Consider the following 19,936-nt stretch of genomic DNA (forward strand, 5'->3'; position numbering starts at 1 on the left):
GGATCTTATACTGAATGTTCTCCATTGACTCTTAAGGTATCCAGATTTGATCGATTAATGAAATGGTCACCCTACTTATATAACATCACACACAACATAGATTTCACATGGATTTAAATAGCTAAGAATGAAGTCAAAACTTCAAAATTTTAGAAAAAAACATAGTCAAATATCTTAAAGACTTTCATGTAGAGATGGATTTGGTAAGATACAAAAAGCTATGGTTAACCATAAAGGAAAACATACACAAATTAAACGTTTCCATGAACAAGATACGAAAACAAATCATAAGTGATACACTAGGAAAAGACATGTGCAAAGAATTGACAAACATAATATATAATACACAGTGCAAGTTGATAGAAAAAAGACAATCTGGTAAATGGATAAAAGATGTTAACAAGCAATTTGCAGAAGAAGAAATAATCTAAATGTCCAAGAAACACAGATGTTCCTGTGCATTACTAACCAGGGAATAGACAACATAAAAACAATGATGAGATAACTTCTTCCACTCATCAGATTGACCAAAATTAGAAAACTCATATTATTAACTGTTGGCAAGGGTGTGGATAATATGATGCTCTCATACCCACTGGAGGTACAATCAGTTAGGGGAGCAATTTGGTTACCTAATGAAGTGAATACACATATACCTAGTAATCCACACGTAGGATGCAAATCCTAAAGAAGTTCTAGCATGTATGTTATAGCAGATTTGCTTACGAAAGTTCAATACAGTCATGGGCAAAAACAAAAAAACTTGTAAACAGTCTAAATGTCCATCAATAGAGGAACAAATAAATTGGTTTGTCTATGAAGTATTTTAAACTGATTAATTACATATGCATAAAACCATATATTTCTCAAAACAAATGCTGGATGACAAAAGTAAGGTGGAAGTGATATATACAATGAAATAGCTCATGGATAAACTTAAAAAACTGGAAAAATTACCATGTCTGTGTTATACACAAAGGGTAATTAAAAAGGCATGGAAGAATACAGACAAAATTAATTGTTGTGCTTGCCTCTGGGGAAGGTGGTAGGGCACTTGCTCTGAGCATAGTGCTTAGAGACAGCTATAACTGTTCCTATAATATTTTCTTTCTGATGGTTAGAAGTAAATATGACAAGTGTTAGCAGCTGTTAAATTTTCACTGGGGAGAAAATGGGTGTTTTTAATAGCATTATTTATACTTACTTTTTAAATTACTTTTACATTTAAAATGTGGCAAAAGTACTTCACATTAACTGAGTAAGAAATATTATCTTCAAGAATTAAAAGTGGAAATCCATTACAAAATACAGAGATGTATTCAAAACTAAGAATACCAAAGTGGAATTTAAAAGTGGAAATCCATTCAAAATAAAGGATGGATTCAAAACTAAGAGTATCAAAGGACTAAAACCAGATTAAAGTTCATGAAATCTTTATTCTTGAGAGTTCTGAAGGTTTTACAGTAGTGATACTAACTTTGGGATAACATGAATTTATATACTATAAAAAGGTATTAGTATAATAATTACATTAAAAAGTATCATGTAAGAATCGAATCGCCAGTCTATCTCCGATGCAGGATACAGCATGCTTGGGGCTGGTGCATGGGGATGACCCAGAGGGATGTTATGGGGAGGGAGGTGGGAGGGGGGTTCATGTTTGGGAACGCATGTACACCCGTGGTGGATTCATGTCAATGTATGGCAAAACCAATACAGTGTTGTAAAGTAAAATAAAGTAAAAATAAAAATTAAAAAAAAACTACAAAAAAAGTATTATGAACAGTATTATAACAATTATAATACTATGATAAATGTCTGAAGAATATATTCTTTCAACATAATAATGTGATATTTTAAAGATTTCAATGGGTGTTTTTTTGCTTGCTGACATAATTAGCAGGTGAGTTTTCCTACTAGCCATCAATACTAAATAAGTGATTACAGTATCTGAGCTTATCTTTCTGTCTGAAAAAAAGCCATCCCTTACAATCTTTAGTCATTCTGTTTACTTCAATCCTTGGGAGTTCAGACATAAAGTGTAATCATATTTTTAAAAAGCAATCACATACCATGAAAGTGTTTCATGATGCGTCCCTCTAGACTGAGTTCTTGGCAATAATTTTTCTTTCCCTTATTCTCAAATCTAGGGCCTAATTGTTTTCTTTTACTAAACAGCAGTTGTCCTGTTACTGATCTTTTAGTATTATATCTCCTATGATGAAAGACTCCAGTTAAAACACTAGCTAGTAGAGTTTAACAAAACTGCCTCAATATCAGAAATCTTAGATACTGATTTTAACTTGGTGAAATGGGAAAAGTAGAATACTAGTGAGTCCAATGTCAACACTGATATTTTTCCCCCCACAAAATTAATGATCTTTCCATAGCTTTCTGATTTGATACATTTTTTTCACTATGTAGAACTGTCTGCTTGCCTTCGTTAGAAATTAAAAACCACTATCAGGGTTTACATTTTTGCTGTCTTCCACCCTACACTCCAAATTCGAAAGCAAGAGATTACCTTGGGAAGGGTTTATGGCCCGGATTTGAGGAGTAGTTGTGGGCTCCCATGTAAACCCACAGTTGCCTGAACATTTAGCTGGAATTTCATTGACATAGACTTCAACCTACAAATAAACAAACACAGAGATAACAGAGGTAGCATGGTTAAACAGAATATATGTAGGATTTAGAAAAGTAATAGAATTTTGCTAGTTTGCTGGTTTCCAAAAATTAGTCTATTCTACTCATACTTTTTCTACTTTGACACTTCATTGACTCATTCTACGAATGTGTCCATTATATCAGGCACAGCTGTAAATGGACAGTACATTTAACAAAACAGATGATATTCCTGTTGTCACTCAACTTACATTCTAGCAGAGGTAGGGCAGAGAGTTGCATAAGGCTATAAATTTACCAAAAAAAGTAAATGAACATTATGCCCTGGGGGTAATTAGTGCTATGCATAAAAACAAAGGTTGCTCTTGAGAAAGTCATCTAAACTACTTACTCTTTAACTCCCTCTCAGTAAGTGGACACAACAGAGACTAAATGAAAGGATATATTTTCGATACCAACAGCAGAGCTTAAAATCCATTTTTATCATGAAGAAGATATTAATAATTTTTCCAAAAGTCATGAAATAATATTATTGAATTGATCCTCTGTTAACAAATAGTCACATGAAAATAAAGACGTCATCTCTTCAATTTTACTGGGTCTTAAATTTATTACAAAATAGTTATATGTTTAAAATCATGAAGAAACTTTTAAAAATACCTGTGGCTGTTTGCTGGGTGTACGAAGTAGGTCTCCTGGTACGTGCTGTCTGAATAAGCCACCTTCCTTTATCTTTGTAACCGTCATGTTAGCATTTTCTCCAAAAATGTTGGAATCGTTGATCTATTTTTAGATAAGACTATTTTACTAGAAATGTTATGATAAATGTGACCACACAAGTTTTTCTTTTTAAATTTAAGCATGGTTAAAAGTGAAATGCCAGAAGATTAAAAAATTTCAAAACCATTTGGTCACATTTTTGAAAAAGAAGCCTCTTCAAAAATGATAATAAATCTACCAAAGAAAAAACTGGTAACATCATAGCTTTACCATATATTGCAGCAGTCAGAACTTGAATTAAATGACTAAAATTAACTTGAATATTTAGAATAAAATATGTCTGAGAAACATGAATTTATTAATTTGATTTTGTCAAAATATTCTATGCTTTTTCTGAAAATGACCATTTTGATAAAAGATTCTTAAATAATTGAAAAAATGTGGTCTTCTTTCCACCCAAAAGTCATTGTTTCCCCTTTAGCAGTTTTGGCCTCTGACTACCTCTGGTTTTTCATCTACTGATGAAGTTATATTTTCTGCCAATGGTAAAAATGAAACCAAATCGGATCAATGGGCATACTTTGGTCATTCCAAAGCTGCACTGTTAACACAGTAGCCTTCTGATGCATACAGAGGCCAGAAAAGAGACGGGAGTCTTCATGGTGGGTCTGTGGGAGCCAAAGGGACCAGGAGAAGACGTGATGAACAAGCAGAGGAGACTGGCCAGAGAAGAATGAAGGGAGAGAGCGCAGACACCCGCAGAGGTACCCAGGGGACATCAGTCATTAGAGATGTCTCAGCTACAGGATTTTCTAATTTCAGGAACATGTCTAATTCCAGGAAACATGTCTAGTTTCAGGACATGTGCTTTCTTAAAATAAGGCCCACACCTGTATGACATCCATACAGTCTATGGCATATTATATTCTATGTTTATATACTTCTTTGAGTCTCCTCTGTTATTTTCCCAAAGCAGTTTTGCATTTTTTTCCACCTTTTGTCAAGGACATCTTTTCAGGTGAATATATGTGGGTCTATACATGGCTGCTGGAGAAAGCAATGGCACACCACTCCAGTACTCTTGCCTGGAAAATCCCATGGACGGAGGAGCCTGGTAGGCTGCAGTCCATGGGGTCACAAACAGTTGGACACGACAGCGACTTCACTTTCACTTTTCACTTTCATGCATTGGAGAAGGAAATGGCAACCCACTCCAGTGTTCTTGCCTGGAGAATCCTAGGGACATTAGAGCCTGCGTCTATGGGGTCGCACAGAGTCGGACACAACTGAAGCGACTTAGTAGCAGCAGCAGCAGCATACCTGGCTGCACAGTATTCATGCTAAGTTTGTGTCATTTTAACAACTATTTTTCTCTTGATGGGGATTTGGTTTCATTTTTACCATTGGCAGAAAATATAACTTCATCAGTTTCTAGTTTTTTTTTTCTTTTTTTATTATTACAAATAATGCTACATTGACTAACTCTGTGCCTGTCTCATTTTCTATTTGTATTATTATTTCAGTAGAATGGAGTTATAGATCTGAAATGGCTGAATCATAAGATTTATGTATTCCGATGCAACTAAATTATCCTCCAAATGGCCTTAGCGATTTTACTGTCTCACCAATAGTACATGAGGATAAGAGTGCCTCTCACACTCTCATCATCACTAGAAAGCACACTTCTGATGTTTACCATCTGAGCCCAAAGTCTCTTCCAGACCCTTCACCTTCACATATTCTAAATGTGACTTGCCTCCTGTACTCCCAACCACACTCTAAGTGAAAGTCATTAGATGAACACTTAAAAGTGTGGCTCTGTTATGAACTTGAAAAGGTCATCTTTGGAACCAGAAAACTATCCAAGGACCCAGAATACAGCTCTAGTGAATAGACAGAATTATAGACAGCAAGGCAGATTATGCTTGGCCCCCCGTACAGCGTATCCTCAGTACACCCTCCCCCTTACACAATGCCTTTCCTCACAGTTTACGGAGATTTAGTTCTGAGACTGGCCCTGCCTGTGCTCTTCCTGCCCCTGTCAAGGGTCTTCTATTCCATAAATTCCTGAACTTCCCCCATAGGATGTCAGGCATAAAGCACCAACAGCTGTTCTCCACAAAAGAGAATATCTGGTCAACTTAATTTTGAATAATCTTCTTTCCCTCAATTTCCTTTTATGGAAAGGAATGGAAAGGAATTCCTTGAATGTTTAGTCTATCATTTGCACTTTTAAAATACACAGAGTCTCCAGGTCTCTTTGGCATGAGGCAGGGTGCAAATAAGCAAAGAACACACAGAAGAAAACAAAACCCAGGTGATGCGAGGGAACCTGCAGGAGAGGCTGCTTTCCACATGTACTTCTCCACTTGACACGCCATGAGTATCCAGCACAGCCTCCCTCTCGGGTCACTGAAACTTGTCCCACTTCTTCTAGACTCTGGAGAGCAAACTGCAAATCTGCGGCCGACACAGCAGCGGGGATACCTGCATTCACAGAAGGACGGCAAACAGTGGGAATCAAAAATTCACAAAACCGTGATCACTCTTGTACATGCTAAGCTGCTTCAGTCGTGCCTGACTCCCTGCAACCCTATGGACTGTAGCCCACCAGGCCCCTCTGTCCATGGGATTCTCTAGGCAAGAATACTGCAGTGGGTTGCCATGCCCTCCTCCAGGGGATCTTCCCCACCCAGGGATCGAACCCACATCTCATACGACTCCTGCATTACAGGCAGATTCTTTACCGCTGAGCCGTTGGGGAAGACCCATGGTCACCTTTAACATACATTAGATGTAGTTTATCACTTGTAAACCAACTGTTCTCCTCCAATATGGAAAAAAAATGAAATTTTCACATTCCTTACGCAACAAATTTACATATTTCTTAGAAACAAAAATTACATGAGTTATGTACCTCAGACATTGATCCTTGGCTCAAATACTTAAAAGAAAAACAGTTTCACAGGTAACAAAAAGCTATGGCCATAAAAGAGAAACAAATGTTTGGGAATTTAACCTAGGGTATCTGGTGAGGTGATGAAGAAAACATGAAAATGTCATTTGTTCTCAATAATTTAGTCTTACATTAATGAAGATTTCAACTCTATAAATTACATAAAGAAATAATATTAAAAAGAAATACACTGAAATGTTTATGATGGTTATCTAGATCAGTATAGTTCAACTGATAGACCAAAGTTACGGACTTTTTCATGTACCTGTGAGAACATGTCCATACGCGTGAATGTCAAAGCTGCCCCTGAGAGGCGGAGATGCTGCTTGAATTCTTTGAATACGAATCTTTGACTCCCCGGGCCAGTTATTTCCTCTATAAACAGACTCATTCTCTGTCTCATTTGTGATTCTCTAATTTCCAAAATAAATATTGATAAAATGGTTAAATATAACAATGGTGAACACGATTTCTATTTCACCAGGGTACAATCCTATGACATGACATAAATGAGCCTCAGGTATTCAGGACTCCTCAGAACATTAAGGAGAGTCACATAAATCAACACAGGCCATACCGATGTGGCTGCGCTAATGAGGCTCAAGTCAACGCAGTCACCTGCACAGCAATCAGCTGGAACCACAGTAATACCTCATTAATTCAGAGAGTGCCCACCATCACTCAAGGAACAAATATTTATTGAGCAGGCATTCTGTTCAAGGTACAATGCTAATCACATTGGGTAGTGAAGCAAAGAAATATGAAACATGGTCTTGGCTATCAAAAAATTAAAAACCTTTTTAAAGAAATAGCATACAGAAACTTGAAAACTTAACTAATGATATAAAGAAATATATGATCAATACAGTGCTTAATCCAGACTCAGGAAATACCTGTCTAATGTTAAGTGCCAATGTTGAGTGCCAAGTGACAGACGCAATGTGTGTGATAAACATTCATAGATTGTAACTCTAATAGTGAAGATGATATTCTCTGGCTGCTGATCCCTGTTAATCTTGTGGAATTTAAAGTTATAAGTCCTATCACCCACACAAACGAGCAAATATAAGTCCCAAAAGGCATGTGCAAGAATGATCAGAGCAGCTTTATTTATAATAATCCCAAACAGGAAATAGCGCAAAGCCCATCAACAGAATAGATAAATTGTTGTATGTTAACACCATGGAATACTGTACAGGAAAAAGAACAAACTTCAGGTAGCTGTATGCAACAACATGAATCTCATAATATCAAACAAAAGAGTACATCAGTTCAGTCGCTCAGTCGTGTCTGACTCTTTGTGACCCCAAGAATCGCAGCACGCCAGGCCTCCCTGTCCATCACCATCTCCCGGAGTTCACTCAGACTCACGTCCATCGAGTCCGTCATGCCATCCAGCCATCTCATTCTCTGTCGTCCCCTTCTCCTCCAGCCCTCAATCCCTCCCAGCATCAAAGTCTTTTCCAATGAGTCAACTCTTCACATCAGGTGGCCAAAGTACTGGAATTTCAGCTTTAGCATCATTCCTTCCAAAGAAATCCCAGGGTTGTTCTCCTTCAGAATGGACTGGTTGGATCTCCTTGCAGTCCAAGGGACTCTCAAGAGTCTTCTCCAACACCACAATTCAAAAGCATCAATTCTTCAGCGCTCAGCCTTCTTCACAGTCCAACTCTCACATCCATACATGACCACAGGAAAAACCATAGCCTTGACTAGACAGACCTTAGTCGGCAAAGTAATGTCTCTGCTTTTCAATATACTATCTAGGTTGGTCATAACTTTCCTTCCAAGGAGTAAGTGTCTTTTAATTTCATGGCTGCAGTCACCATCTGCAGTGATTTTGGAGCCCAAAAAATTAAAGTCTGACACTGTTTCCACTGTTTCCCCATCTATTTCCCATGAAGTGATGGGACTGGATGCCATGATCTTCGTTTTCTGAATGTTGAGCTTTAAGCCAACTTTTTCACTCTCCTCTTTCACTTTCATCAAGAGGCTTTTGAGTCCCTCTTCACTTTCTGCCATAAGGGTGGTGTCATCTGCATATCTGAGGTGATTGATATTTCTCCCGGAAATCTTGATTCCAGCTTGTGTTTCTTCCAGTCCAGCGTTTCTCATGATGTACTCTGCATAGAAGTTAAAGAAGCAAGGTGACAATATACAGCCTTGACGTACTCCTTTTCCTATTTGGAACCAGTCTGTTGTTTCATGTCCAGTTCTAACTGTTGCTTCCTGACCTGCATACAAATTTCTCAAGAGGCAGGTTAGGTGGTCTGATATTCCCATCTCTTTCAGAATTTTCCACAGTTTCTTGTGATCCACACAGTCAAAGGCTTTGGCCTAGTCAATAAAGCAGAAGTAGATGTTTTTCTGGAACTCTTTTGCTTTTTCCATGATCCAGTGGATGTTGGCAATTTGATCTCTGGTTCCTCTGCCTTTTCTAAAACCAGCTTGAACATCAGGGAGTTCACAGTTCACGTATTGCTGAAGCCTGGCTTGGAGAATTTTGAGCATTACTTTACTAGCATGTGAGATGAGTGCAATTGTGAGGTAGTTTGAGCATTCTTTGGAATTGCCTTTCTTTGGAATTGGAATGAAAACTGACCTTTTCCAGTCCTGTGGCCACTGCTGAGTTTTCCAAATTTGCTGGCATATTGAGTGCAGCACTTTCACAGCATTATCTTTCAGGATTTGAAACAGCTCAACTGGAATTCCATCACCTCCACTAGCTTTGTTTGTAGTGATGCTTTCTAAGGCCCACTTGACTTCACATTCCAAGATGTCTGGCTCTAGATTAGTGATCACATCATCATGATTATCTGGGTCATGAGATCTTTTTTGTACAGTTCTTCCATGTATCTTGCCACCTCTTCTTAATATCTTCTGCTTCTGTTAGGTCCATATGATTTCTGTCCTTTATCGAGCCCATCTTTGCATGAAATGTTCCCTTGGTATCTCTAATTTTCTTGAAGAGATCTCTAGTCTTTCCCATTCTGTTGTTTTCCTCTATTTCTTTGCATTGATCGCTGATGAAGGCTTTCTTATCTCTCCTTGGTATTCTTTGGAGCTCTGCATTCAGATGCTTATATCTTTCCTTTTCTCCTTTGCTTTTCACCTCTCCTTTTCACGGCTATTTGAAAGGCCACCCCAGACAGCCATTTTGCTTTTTTGCATTTCTTTTCCATGGGGATGATCTTGATCCCTGTCTCCTGTACAATGTCACAAACCTCAGTCCATAGTTCATTAGGCACTCTATCTATCAGATCTAGGCCCTTAAATCTATTTCTCACTTCCACTGTATAATCATAAGGGATTTGATTTAGGTCATACCTGAATGGTCTAGCGGTTTTCTCTACTTTCTTCAATTTAAGTCTGTATTTGATAATAAGGAGTTCATGATCTGAGCCACAGTCAGCTCCTGGTTTTGTTTTTGTTGACTGTATAGATCTTCTCCATCTTTGGCTGCAAAGAATGTAATCAATCTGATTTCAGTGTTGACCATCTGGTGATGTCCATGTGTAGAGTCTTCTCTTGTGTTGTTGGAAGAGGGTGTTTGCTATGACCAGTGCATTTTCTTGGCAAAACTCTATTAGTCTTTGCCCTGCTTCATTCCGCATTCCAAGGCCAAATTTGCCTGTTACTCCAGGTGTGTTTCTTGACTTCCTACTTTTGCATTCCAGTCCCCTATAATGAAAAGGACATCTTTTGGGGGGTGTTAGTTCTAAAAGGTCTTGTAGGTCTTCATAGAACCGTTCAGCTTCAGCTTCTTCAGTGTTACTGGTTGGGGCATAGACTTGGATAACTGTGATATTGAATGGTTTGCCTTGGAGATGAACAGAGGTCATTCTGTCATTTTTGAGATTGCATCCAAGTACTGCATTTCAGACTCTTTTGTTGACCATGATGGCTACTCCATTTCTTCTGAGGGATTCCTGCCCACAGTAGTAGATGTAATGGTCATCTGAGTTAAATTCACCCATTCCAGTCCATTTTTGTTTGCTGATTCCTAGCATGTCGACATTCACCCTTGCCATCTCTTGTTTGACCACTTCCAATTTGCCTTGATTCATGGACCTGACATTTCAGGTTCCTATGCAATATTGCTCTTTACAGCATCAGATCTTGCTTCTATCACCAGTCCCATCCACAGCTGGGTATTGTTTTTTCTTTGGCTCCATCCCTTCATTCTTTCTGGAGTTATTTCTCCACTGATCTCCAGTAGCATATTGGGCACCTAATGACCTGGGGAGTTCCTCTTTTGGTATCCTATCGTTTTGCCTTTTCATACTGTTCATGGGGCTCTCAAGGCAAGAATACTGAAGTGGCTTGCCATTCCCTTCTCCAGTGGACCACATTCTGTCAGACCTCTCCACCATGACCCGCCCGTCTTGGGTTGCCCTGCAGGCATGGCTTGGTTTCATTGAGTTAGACAAGTGTATTATTATTGATATGATGAGTTAAAAAAGCAAAACTAACTAATGTTGGTAAAGTTAAAATAGTAGTTATCTAGGGCTGTGGGCAAATAATCCAATGACAAGGAAAAGGCACAAAGAAGGTTTTCGGGGTCTAATGATTTTCTTTATCTTGAAGTGATTACATAAGTGCCTTTACTTTGTAAAAAGTCATGGACTTCGGCAAGGCTGCAAGATGCAAGAGCAACACACAAAAACCAATCATATTTTTATGTGAAAATAACAAGCATGGAGAAACTGAACGTAACATAAGATCCATGAAAACGACCTCAAAGAAAATGAAACACTTACATATAAATGTAACAAAACGTGTACTGAATCTGACCTGAAATTACAAAATGCTGGTAAATGTAATCAAAAAGTTAAATATGTTGGGAAAAAAAAGCAAAGAAGATCAAATATAGGGAGAGAAAAATTGTATTCATAGATTAGAAGACTCGATATGGTAAAGGCGTCAATTCCTTCCAAAAGAATACATTGGTTTAATGCAATTCTTATCAAAATACCAGCAAGATTTTTGTAGGTATTAACAAGCTTATTTCAGAATTTATATGGAAAGACACAGGACCTAGAATAGTTAAAACAATTTTTCACAGTAAGAGTGAAGTAAGAAGAATCACTCTACCCAATGTTAGGGCTCAGTACATAGCTACAGTGATCAAGAGGGTGTGGTATTTATTGGTGGAAGAAATGACACACAGAACAGTGGGACAGAATAGAGAAAAGTGAAAGTGAAAGTCACTCAGTCGTGTCCGACTCTTTGTGATCCCACAGACTATACAGTCCATGGAATTCTCCAGGCCAGAATACTGGAGTGGAATCCAGAAATATATCCACACAAATATGCCCAACTGATTTTTTTTTATAAAGATATAAAAGTAATTCAAATGGAGAAAGGATAGTTTTTTCAATAAACGGTGCTAGTGCAACCACAGGGATAAGCAAACAAGTGACCCTGGACCTAGAACTTCGTATCTTATACAAAAGTTAACTCAGAATGGATCATAGCCTTAATTGTAAAATGCACAACTATGTAACTTTTAGGGGAAGCAAAGAAGAATATTTAGGACTTAGGGCTAAAAGTAGAGTTCTTAGACTTGAAACCAAAAGCACCATTCATAGAAGAAAATACTTGATAAACTGAAATTCATCAAATTAAGATTGTTGCTCTGTGAAAGACCTCATGAAGACCATGAAAAGGCAAGGTACAGACTGGAAGAAAATATTTGCAAAGCACACATCTGAAAAAGGACTTACATCTAGGATACAGAAAGACCTTAAAAGCTCAACAATAGGAAGATAGTCCAACTAGAAATTGGGCAAAAGGGATGAACAGATATCACAGAAGCACATATATGGTGTTTGACATTATTAGCCATCAGGGAATGTAAATTAAGACCAAAATGAGCTAATAGTATATACCACATCAGAATGGCTGGAACAAAAAATAGTGATAATGCTAGATGCTGGCATATTCATGCAGACAATGGATCACTCATACATTGCTGATGGGAAGGTAAAATGCTGCAGCCACTTTGGAAAAGAGTATGGTCGTTTCTTATGAAGCTGTACATGTGTTTGTCACATGACCCCATAATTACACTGTTGGGCAATTAACTCAGAAAATGAAAACTTATGTCACATGGAAACCCACAGATGAATGTTCATAGTAACTTTATTCAAGCAGCCAAAACCTAGAAACAATTCAAATGTCCTTCAAGAATTAAGTGGTTAACTAGACTTATGTTGCATCCATACCATTAAACACTATTCAGCAATCAAACGGAGAAGGCAATAGCACCCCACTCCAGCACTCTTGCCTGGAAAATCCCATGGATGGAGGAGGCTGGTGGGCTGCAGTCCATGGGGTCGCTAAGAGTTGGACACGACTGAGTGACTTCACTTTCACTTTTCACTTTCATGCATTGGAGAAGGAAATGGCAACCCACTCCAGTGTTCTTGCCTGGAGAATCCCAGGGACGGGGGAGCCTGGTGGGCTGCCGTCTATGGGGTCGCACAGAGTCGGACACGACTGAAGCGACTTAGCAGCAGCAGCAGCAATCAAAATGAACAAACTATTAATATATACAACAATTTGGAGAGATCTCGAGGGAATTACTCAGAGTGAAAAAAGTCAATATCAAAAGACTTAATGCTAGCATGATTATATTAAGTCTAATTCCATTTATGTAACATTGTAAATGCCACAATTAGAGATAATTATTGAAAGATATAAGACAGTGGCAAAGGGAGGTAGGTGGTGTGGCTATATGAAAGTGTATCCATAGGGATTCTTAGGATGGAACTGTGCTGTGGTGGTCAGCGGAATCCATACATGCAATAAAGAGCTGTGTGTAAGGATCGTACGTATACACACCACACACAAATGAAAGCATGCAGAACTGATAACATCCAAATAAAGTCGGTAAACTGCATCAGAATCAATTTTCCTGTTGCGCTATTATGTTATGCTTTTAGATGCTACCCTTGGGGGAAAATGGGTGAAAAGGATGGGAATATTCCTGTATTAATTCTTACAACTGCACATGACTCTACAATGGTCTCAAAGTTAGTTTTTAAAACAATTCATTCATGTGGACATTTAAGTATGTGCACATACACATATGACACATTTTGTTAGACAGCTCAAAGACTGAAAAACATAAGATGTTTATCTTAGAGATACTAAGACTAAAACATTGGGTCTAGAAAGGGTAAAAGCAATTTTTGTGGAACACTTATAGTGTTTTAGTCTTTTAAATCATAAAACTTTACAGAAAGTTCTTTGTGAGACTCAAATTATAATATTTAATTATTATTTAACCTTGAATTTTGAACGCCGTATACTTGGTTTTGGTTTGCTGTGGGAAGTTATATAACTAATTGTAGATGTTGTACAAATTAAATGTAACGTTAATTCTCATAACTGTAACATTTAACACAGATCTCATACTCAAACAGTATAAAAGAACTCTTTAGATCCTTTTGGAATTATGGAAAAACATCTCTTTCCCATTGTATCAATTTTTTTACAAATAATAAAAAGTGTTTATAACAGAAACAATTTAACAACCTAATGCAGAAGTTTTCTTTCAGTAATCTCTGTTCAAAGATCTTTATTGGGAGAGCCCACAGCCTTTTCTTTTACATCAACAGAGAAAATTCTGGCTAGCTGATTTAAAACTTAAATCTGGTTAGCTGATTCTTAAGGTTATTTTCTCCTGCTTTTTTCCCCATAGATACATTTCTTTAAAAAAATTTTTAATGTTTAAAGTGAATTCTCATGGTCAATATGAAAATTCATGCTCAATTTCAAGCCTCTAAATCTTCATTTAATCCTTAGAAAAACTGTCTTGTCTTATTAAAAGATATCTAATCTGTGTCATCTATTCGTAATAATGTTTTATGTTTACTAGGTCAAAGCTAATGTAATAAGTTGAAGATAGTTACCTGTAAAATTCTAAGCTTACCTGCCCAAAGCTCACAGCCATCATGGGTATATTATAACTGCAATTATATGATGTCATGGTGACAGAATACTGGTTGGTTATACTTGATCCATTACTTTTGGTCTGATTCACCTGAAAGTCCTTTAAAAATATTCCTTTGTTTGCTAATGCTGGAAGTCTTCTCTTTGACATTTCTAAAGAATACAAATAAACAAAGTAATGGGAGATAAAATTGCATAGCTTCTGCTGCTAACAAAAGAAAGCATCAAATAATATCCATGTGTCATGGAATAAACTGTTTGAAATCAACTTTTAGAAAGACCTTAAGGTAAGTAGTTTGTGAGGTTTGGCAAACTTTCAATTCTAGAACATAAAGCTTTGAAGTCTTTTGATATATGAGTCTAAAACAAAATACTGAAAAGCCACCAAGCTCTGGGCTCCATGCAGCCCTCTGCCGGCCACTTAGTTTTGTTCTGGCATAGGTCCCTGAATATGGTGCTCACTAGGACCTGAACCTTTAACCCAGCACAAATCAGCTGTCTTCTGTGCTCCACCAATCACAAAGGTCCAGTGATAGTGGATTCAAAAGGAGTGATTCTTACAGTGATAGTAACATTACTGTAAGCAATGTTATATTTAAAACTAAATGTTACTATTCTTACTAGTAACATTTAGTTTTAAAATAGTTTCAAAGAAAAGGATTTCAAAACTCCTCTGAAATATGGTAAAAGTCACTTATTAAGGTGACTGTTTGGAATTAGACTGATTTTTTTTTTTTAAGACTGGGCTTTCCTTGTGGCTCAGCTGGTAAAGAATCCATCTGCAATGCAGAAGACCTGGGTTTGATCCCTGGGTTGGGAAGATCCTCTAGAGAAGGGAAAGGCTACCCACTCTAGTATTCTGGCCTGGAGAATTCCATGGACTGTATAGTCCATGGGGTTGCAAAGAATCGGACACAGCTGAGCGACCTTCACTTTCATTTTTTTGAAGACTGAAGTTTACTTTTTATTATCTTATTAGCACATTTCACATAAATGAGTCTATTGACATAACTAGAAAGAAATACTAAAACTATCAGAAATAAGATTTTCATTTATATTTTTACTAATTATCACAATAAAGACCATGGAAAGTTTCAACTCATTCTTACTAGACAGAGATCAATGGCAATAGTTGCCTTTCAGGAACAGATCTCTAGCTTGGTGATTCATTTCTCAAAAATCAAAGTAGGCAAAATTAGAATGTTTTCTACAGCGTGGTGGTGGTTAGTCGCTCAGTCATGTCTGACTCTTTGCGACCCCATAGACTGTAGGCCACCAGGCTTTTCTGTCCATGGGGATTCTCCAGGCAAGAATAGTGGAGTGGGTTGCCATGCCCTCTTCCATAGGATCTTCCCTACCCAGGGATCAAACTCAGGTCTCCCATATTGCAGGCAGATTCTTTACCGACTGAGTCACCTGAGAAGCCCTTCCACAGTGTACTTATCTATAAATAGAATCCAGAACTATAAAGCTAATTCCTGCTATACTGACAAAGTTTGCATTAAGGATGCGTTCATCTTTAGAATAATCATCTGGCCCTATTCACTGAAAATATGATTTAAACCACAATACTATAAACAATTTAACATTTCTATCTAAGATACAGAATATAAATAACATCTATGATAAGATTTTAGTATAAAATAGGTTTAAAAGTTTTGTTTTAGATGTGAAATGATACTATGTACCATCCAATGTTGTCATCGTAGATGTCTGTCCAATGTATACAATATCCACATAGAAAGACTGTGATTCTGATGCTTTCTGCAAGCTAATCCTCTGAAGAGAAAAACTTGTCCCAGTGTATTTGGTTTGTATGAGATCCAGAAGGTCTATACAAGTGTAGGTCCAGCTGAAATATGGTTGTTTAATTAGATGTACAGTTCAGTTACAATGTTTAATGTAAACCAATACACTACAAAACACATTAATACTTAAGGAAGAAAAGTCTTTCTTTTCCCACAAGAAGAGTATAAGCGTACTTTAATGGCACAGAAAAGCAGTCACAACAAGGGATAGCAGGCAGAAACTTACACTGGCAGGGAAAGATTTAATGTTGCAAAGATAGCTTTTATTTGTAGCCTTGGCAGTAGGCATAGGAATGTAAAGCAACATTCTACAGTGACAAGTAAGTCAACTAAGGAGCATGCACCTTGATGGAAAGCATATAGAAATAAGACACAAGAATGAAGAAATCATTTTAGTAAAAAAATATATTTATCAGGGATAGAACAGAGAATTCAGCCAATAGTAAGAGGCAAGGCTGTAACTTGATAATGCTTCCAAAAGAGCTCGGTGGAGTTGCCTTGTCCACTATAACTAAGGGACAAACATTGCAGAAGTTATTAATCCATACAAATGGTTGCACAGTACCTTCTAAATTTAGATTCAGAGTTCCATTAAATATTAATTGCATTGGAATCTCATAAATTACAAAAGCAATTCAGGAACTGGAGTTTGCAATAAAGAGATAAATACTGCCATTCAAATAACTAAATACAAGTTAACAACAGTCTTTGCACCAGCTACCAATGAACTGATCAACTGGTTAGTTTCTTTGAGCACCTTCTATTCTCATTTTGAAACTCCATGGTTTGCAAATTCATCATTGAGTACATTTCTAGTGCATCAAAGCTCAGACTGCATCATTTAAAAAAATTATATGCAGAACTACATTAAATTAAAGTGCTCTTTAATTTTAAAAAGTACTTTGGGATTCTAAGAAGACTTCCATGACTAATTATATGATTCTGAAGTTCTAAAAACTACTTAGGAAAAAATGGCCCACTGAGCCAGACCCTTTATAAGAGAAAGAGAGACTACAGATGATATCAAAACTTAAGCAAACAGTACTCTCTGTGTTTTGTGGCTAGATAATTTCATTTTCTAAGGGAAAACCAGATTTTATCTTTGGGATTTTGAAGCTGGATTTACAGCTACACACATCACTGGTTTTGGAGACAATATTTGAGAAAAAGTGGCACTTTTTGATACTAACAATGTATTGAAAATAAACAAAGGCTAACACACCTAATTGATCTATAAATGGACTGTCTTACCTACATAAGAGCAGGTCTAGAAACACCAGCTAGGAGCAGGAGAATTTACTTTGCTTTCATTGGTAACACTAATAGTTTTTAACCAGAGAACCATCCTTTTTTAAAGCATGGTATTTCTTGTTGCAAGATCTTGTGGCATTTAGGATAAAGGAAGCCCATTAATTTCACCAACTGTAATGCATCTTCACATGAATGCACAGCAGATACATTGCAGGCTAAAGGAAGAACTACTTAGTGATGTGCTCAGTGACAGTGTGACTAACATGGAAGAACGGAGATCTGTGAAATCTTCCAAAATCCCGCTGCAATAAGAAGAATGAAATGCATATAGGAGGTGGTGATCAAAATTAAAATTGTGATTCCACAGTTCAATTTGGGCATGAGGGATGTCCCTTCAAGAAGGACTCTTGCCTAACAATAATCCATCACAGATTACCCCTGATTTCAATCAAACTGAGTATGATACAGTGGGATATGTTCTTTCTGTGCACAGGCTTTCCGTGCTCCTTGCCTATTAACATGGAGAGGGCTGCCTTAACCCTTGGCATTGCTTCCTCCTCTGTGATGGTCAACAGAGAGTGACTGCAGCCTCTTCAGATTCAACAATTACCCTAGGAAATTGCAGCATTATTCTCAGTCACTTCATTCATTCCAGGAGCTAACTTTGGTCCCATTTTATATATTGGATTAAACTGTTGTAATAGCCTCAAAGATATATTTATGCATGGGAGGGGAAACCAACACCTTCTTCAATACTCTGTCTTTCTCTATCTGTCTCTGCCTCTCTCTTTTACTGCCTATCTTCCTCATTTTCTGTGGAAAACAAGGATGAAGTGAAAAAGAGAAAGTGTTAGTCACCCAGCTGTGTCTGAATCTTTGTGACCCCATGGACTGTAGGCCACCAGACTCCTCTCTCCATGGAATTCTCCAGGCAAGAATACTGGAGTGGGTTGTCATTCCCTTCTCCAGGGGATCTTCCAGACCCAGGGACTGAAGCCAGGTCTCTTGTACTGCAGGCAGATTCTTTATTATCTGAGCCACCAGGGAAGCCCCAGATAAAGATGGATCAAATGTATAAAACATGCCCAAAGCGCAAACATAAGAGCCATACTCTGTTTAAGCAATGTCATTTAAGGGTGAAATTTGAACTGTCAGGAAAAGGACATTTTTTAAAGCATTAATTCAGGAAGGTTACTTTTCTTTTGTTAGGGCAGAGAGGAATTGGTTTTGACTCATCTTAAGTTTTTCTTAGAAAACAAGACTCAAGAGTGTCCTGCAACTTTCTCAGAGAGCAGCTTCCTATAGTTCTGTGCCAACACAGTCCACTTCATACACAGAGCTCCCTCAGCTCTCTGCCCTTCGAAGTCTACGTCAAGTTTACCAAACTTCAGTATCTGATGAACTTTCTGTCTTGGTGTATAAAAATTTTTTTTCTTTCTTTACATCCTATGAAAGCATGATTCTAGATTTTATTCCTGGGGTAAAACACAAATAAGTATCCTTTAATGCTTAGTCTAACAATCTAAGGAATATTCAGTGGTAGAATTTTCATGTGTTCTGAACCATTCTTTGAAAGGTTCTTCTTAAATATTTCCTCTTTGACAAACATCTCTTGGGTACCTACATTTCAACTATGGCGTCCTACCTCAAGATTAGAGATTCTGACACCAGTATCTAAAATTGATTCCCAGTTGCTCCCACTTCATCTGACTGAGCAGAAGATCTGAAGGTCATTAGGGCTATATGCTCAGGATATGATGCCAGAAGGCTATGCATGAAACACAACATTTTTTTTTTAAACCAAAGACTATAACTTCCCTTCTTAACAAAAGGTCATCCCACTTCTGCAAGGAGAAAGCTACGAGCACTGGCAAAACTTAAAAACTTTCAATTAATCTGTAAAGCAATTATCCTTCAATAAAAAGTAAATTAATTTAAAAAATACATACAAGGGATGAAGGAAGGAAAGAAGGGAGGAAAAAAGGAATCGTAATAATGGTACATTTTAGGAGCTCACCATAGATATTTACATTGTACAAAAATGTGTATGTTAAATATGATTTTAACTAAATACATAACAACAACAACAAAAAGCTGGGCTGGGGCACAGAAGTGAGGTGTATCATTAGATACTGCATCCAAGTCCACAATTCTGACTGGCTCTGTCTGCTCCCGCCTGTCTGGGCCCATCCCCTGTCACTGCGCCTGTCATCAGGCCAGTGGGTGCATCTCGTTTTCTCCTGATGGAATTCAGGGAGCACCAACAGGCAACTCTGGTTTTCTCCTTACATCACCCCTTCCCTCCCATTCATGGGAGATCCATCTAAAAAGCTTTCTTAAAACTTTAACAAATAAAATTCCCCTTATAGTTCAATATATTTATATGTGTTTTGGAATTTACACATTTCTGAAGGTATGGAATAAAAGCTGATCCCTACATTTTGAAAACAGTGTTGGGATGATCAAGAAAGCAGGAAGCCTGAAATGGCCTGCCCCGGAAATGGAGCAGTTTCTTCATCCGGAAGCAAAGTCCTCCATTAAGAACCCCTTTTCAGGAATTCCGTGGTGGTCCAGTGGTGTGCTACAGTCTATGGGGCTGCAAAAAGTTGGACACGAC

The 19,936-nt window shown here is 37.6% G+C and overlaps 1 protein-coding gene across 5 annotated transcripts in view; it reads right to left on the minus strand.

Annotated features, from left to right (window-relative positions):
- The window catches only part of PKHD1L1 (PKHD1 like 1), a 193,822-nt gene that overhangs the window by 121,053 nt on the left and 52,833 nt on the right, over positions 1–19,936 (minus strand). For all 5 annotated transcript variants that reach the window (XM_060393472.1, XM_042254383.2, XM_060393473.1 and 2 more), the window contains exons 22-27: positions 15,949–16,112; positions 14,241–14,413; positions 6,567–6,714; positions 5,678–5,832; positions 3,286–3,408; positions 2,525–2,630 (exon numbers count right to left, since the gene is read on the minus strand). In XM_060393472.1, the coding sequence (XP_060249455.1) occupies positions 2,525–2,630; positions 3,286–3,408; positions 5,678–5,832; positions 6,567–6,714; positions 14,241–14,413; positions 15,949–16,112 (869 nt within the window). The remainder of the gene's footprint in view (positions 1–2,524; positions 2,631–3,285; positions 3,409–5,677; positions 5,833–6,566; positions 6,715–14,240; positions 14,414–15,948; positions 16,113–19,936) is intronic.

Source organism: Ovis aries, chromosome 9, assembly GCF_016772045.2.
Source record: "Ovis aries strain OAR_USU_Benz2616 breed Rambouillet chromosome 9, ARS-UI_Ramb_v3.0, whole genome shotgun sequence".
NCBI lineage: Eukaryota > Metazoa > Chordata > Mammalia > Artiodactyla > Bovidae > Ovis > Ovis aries.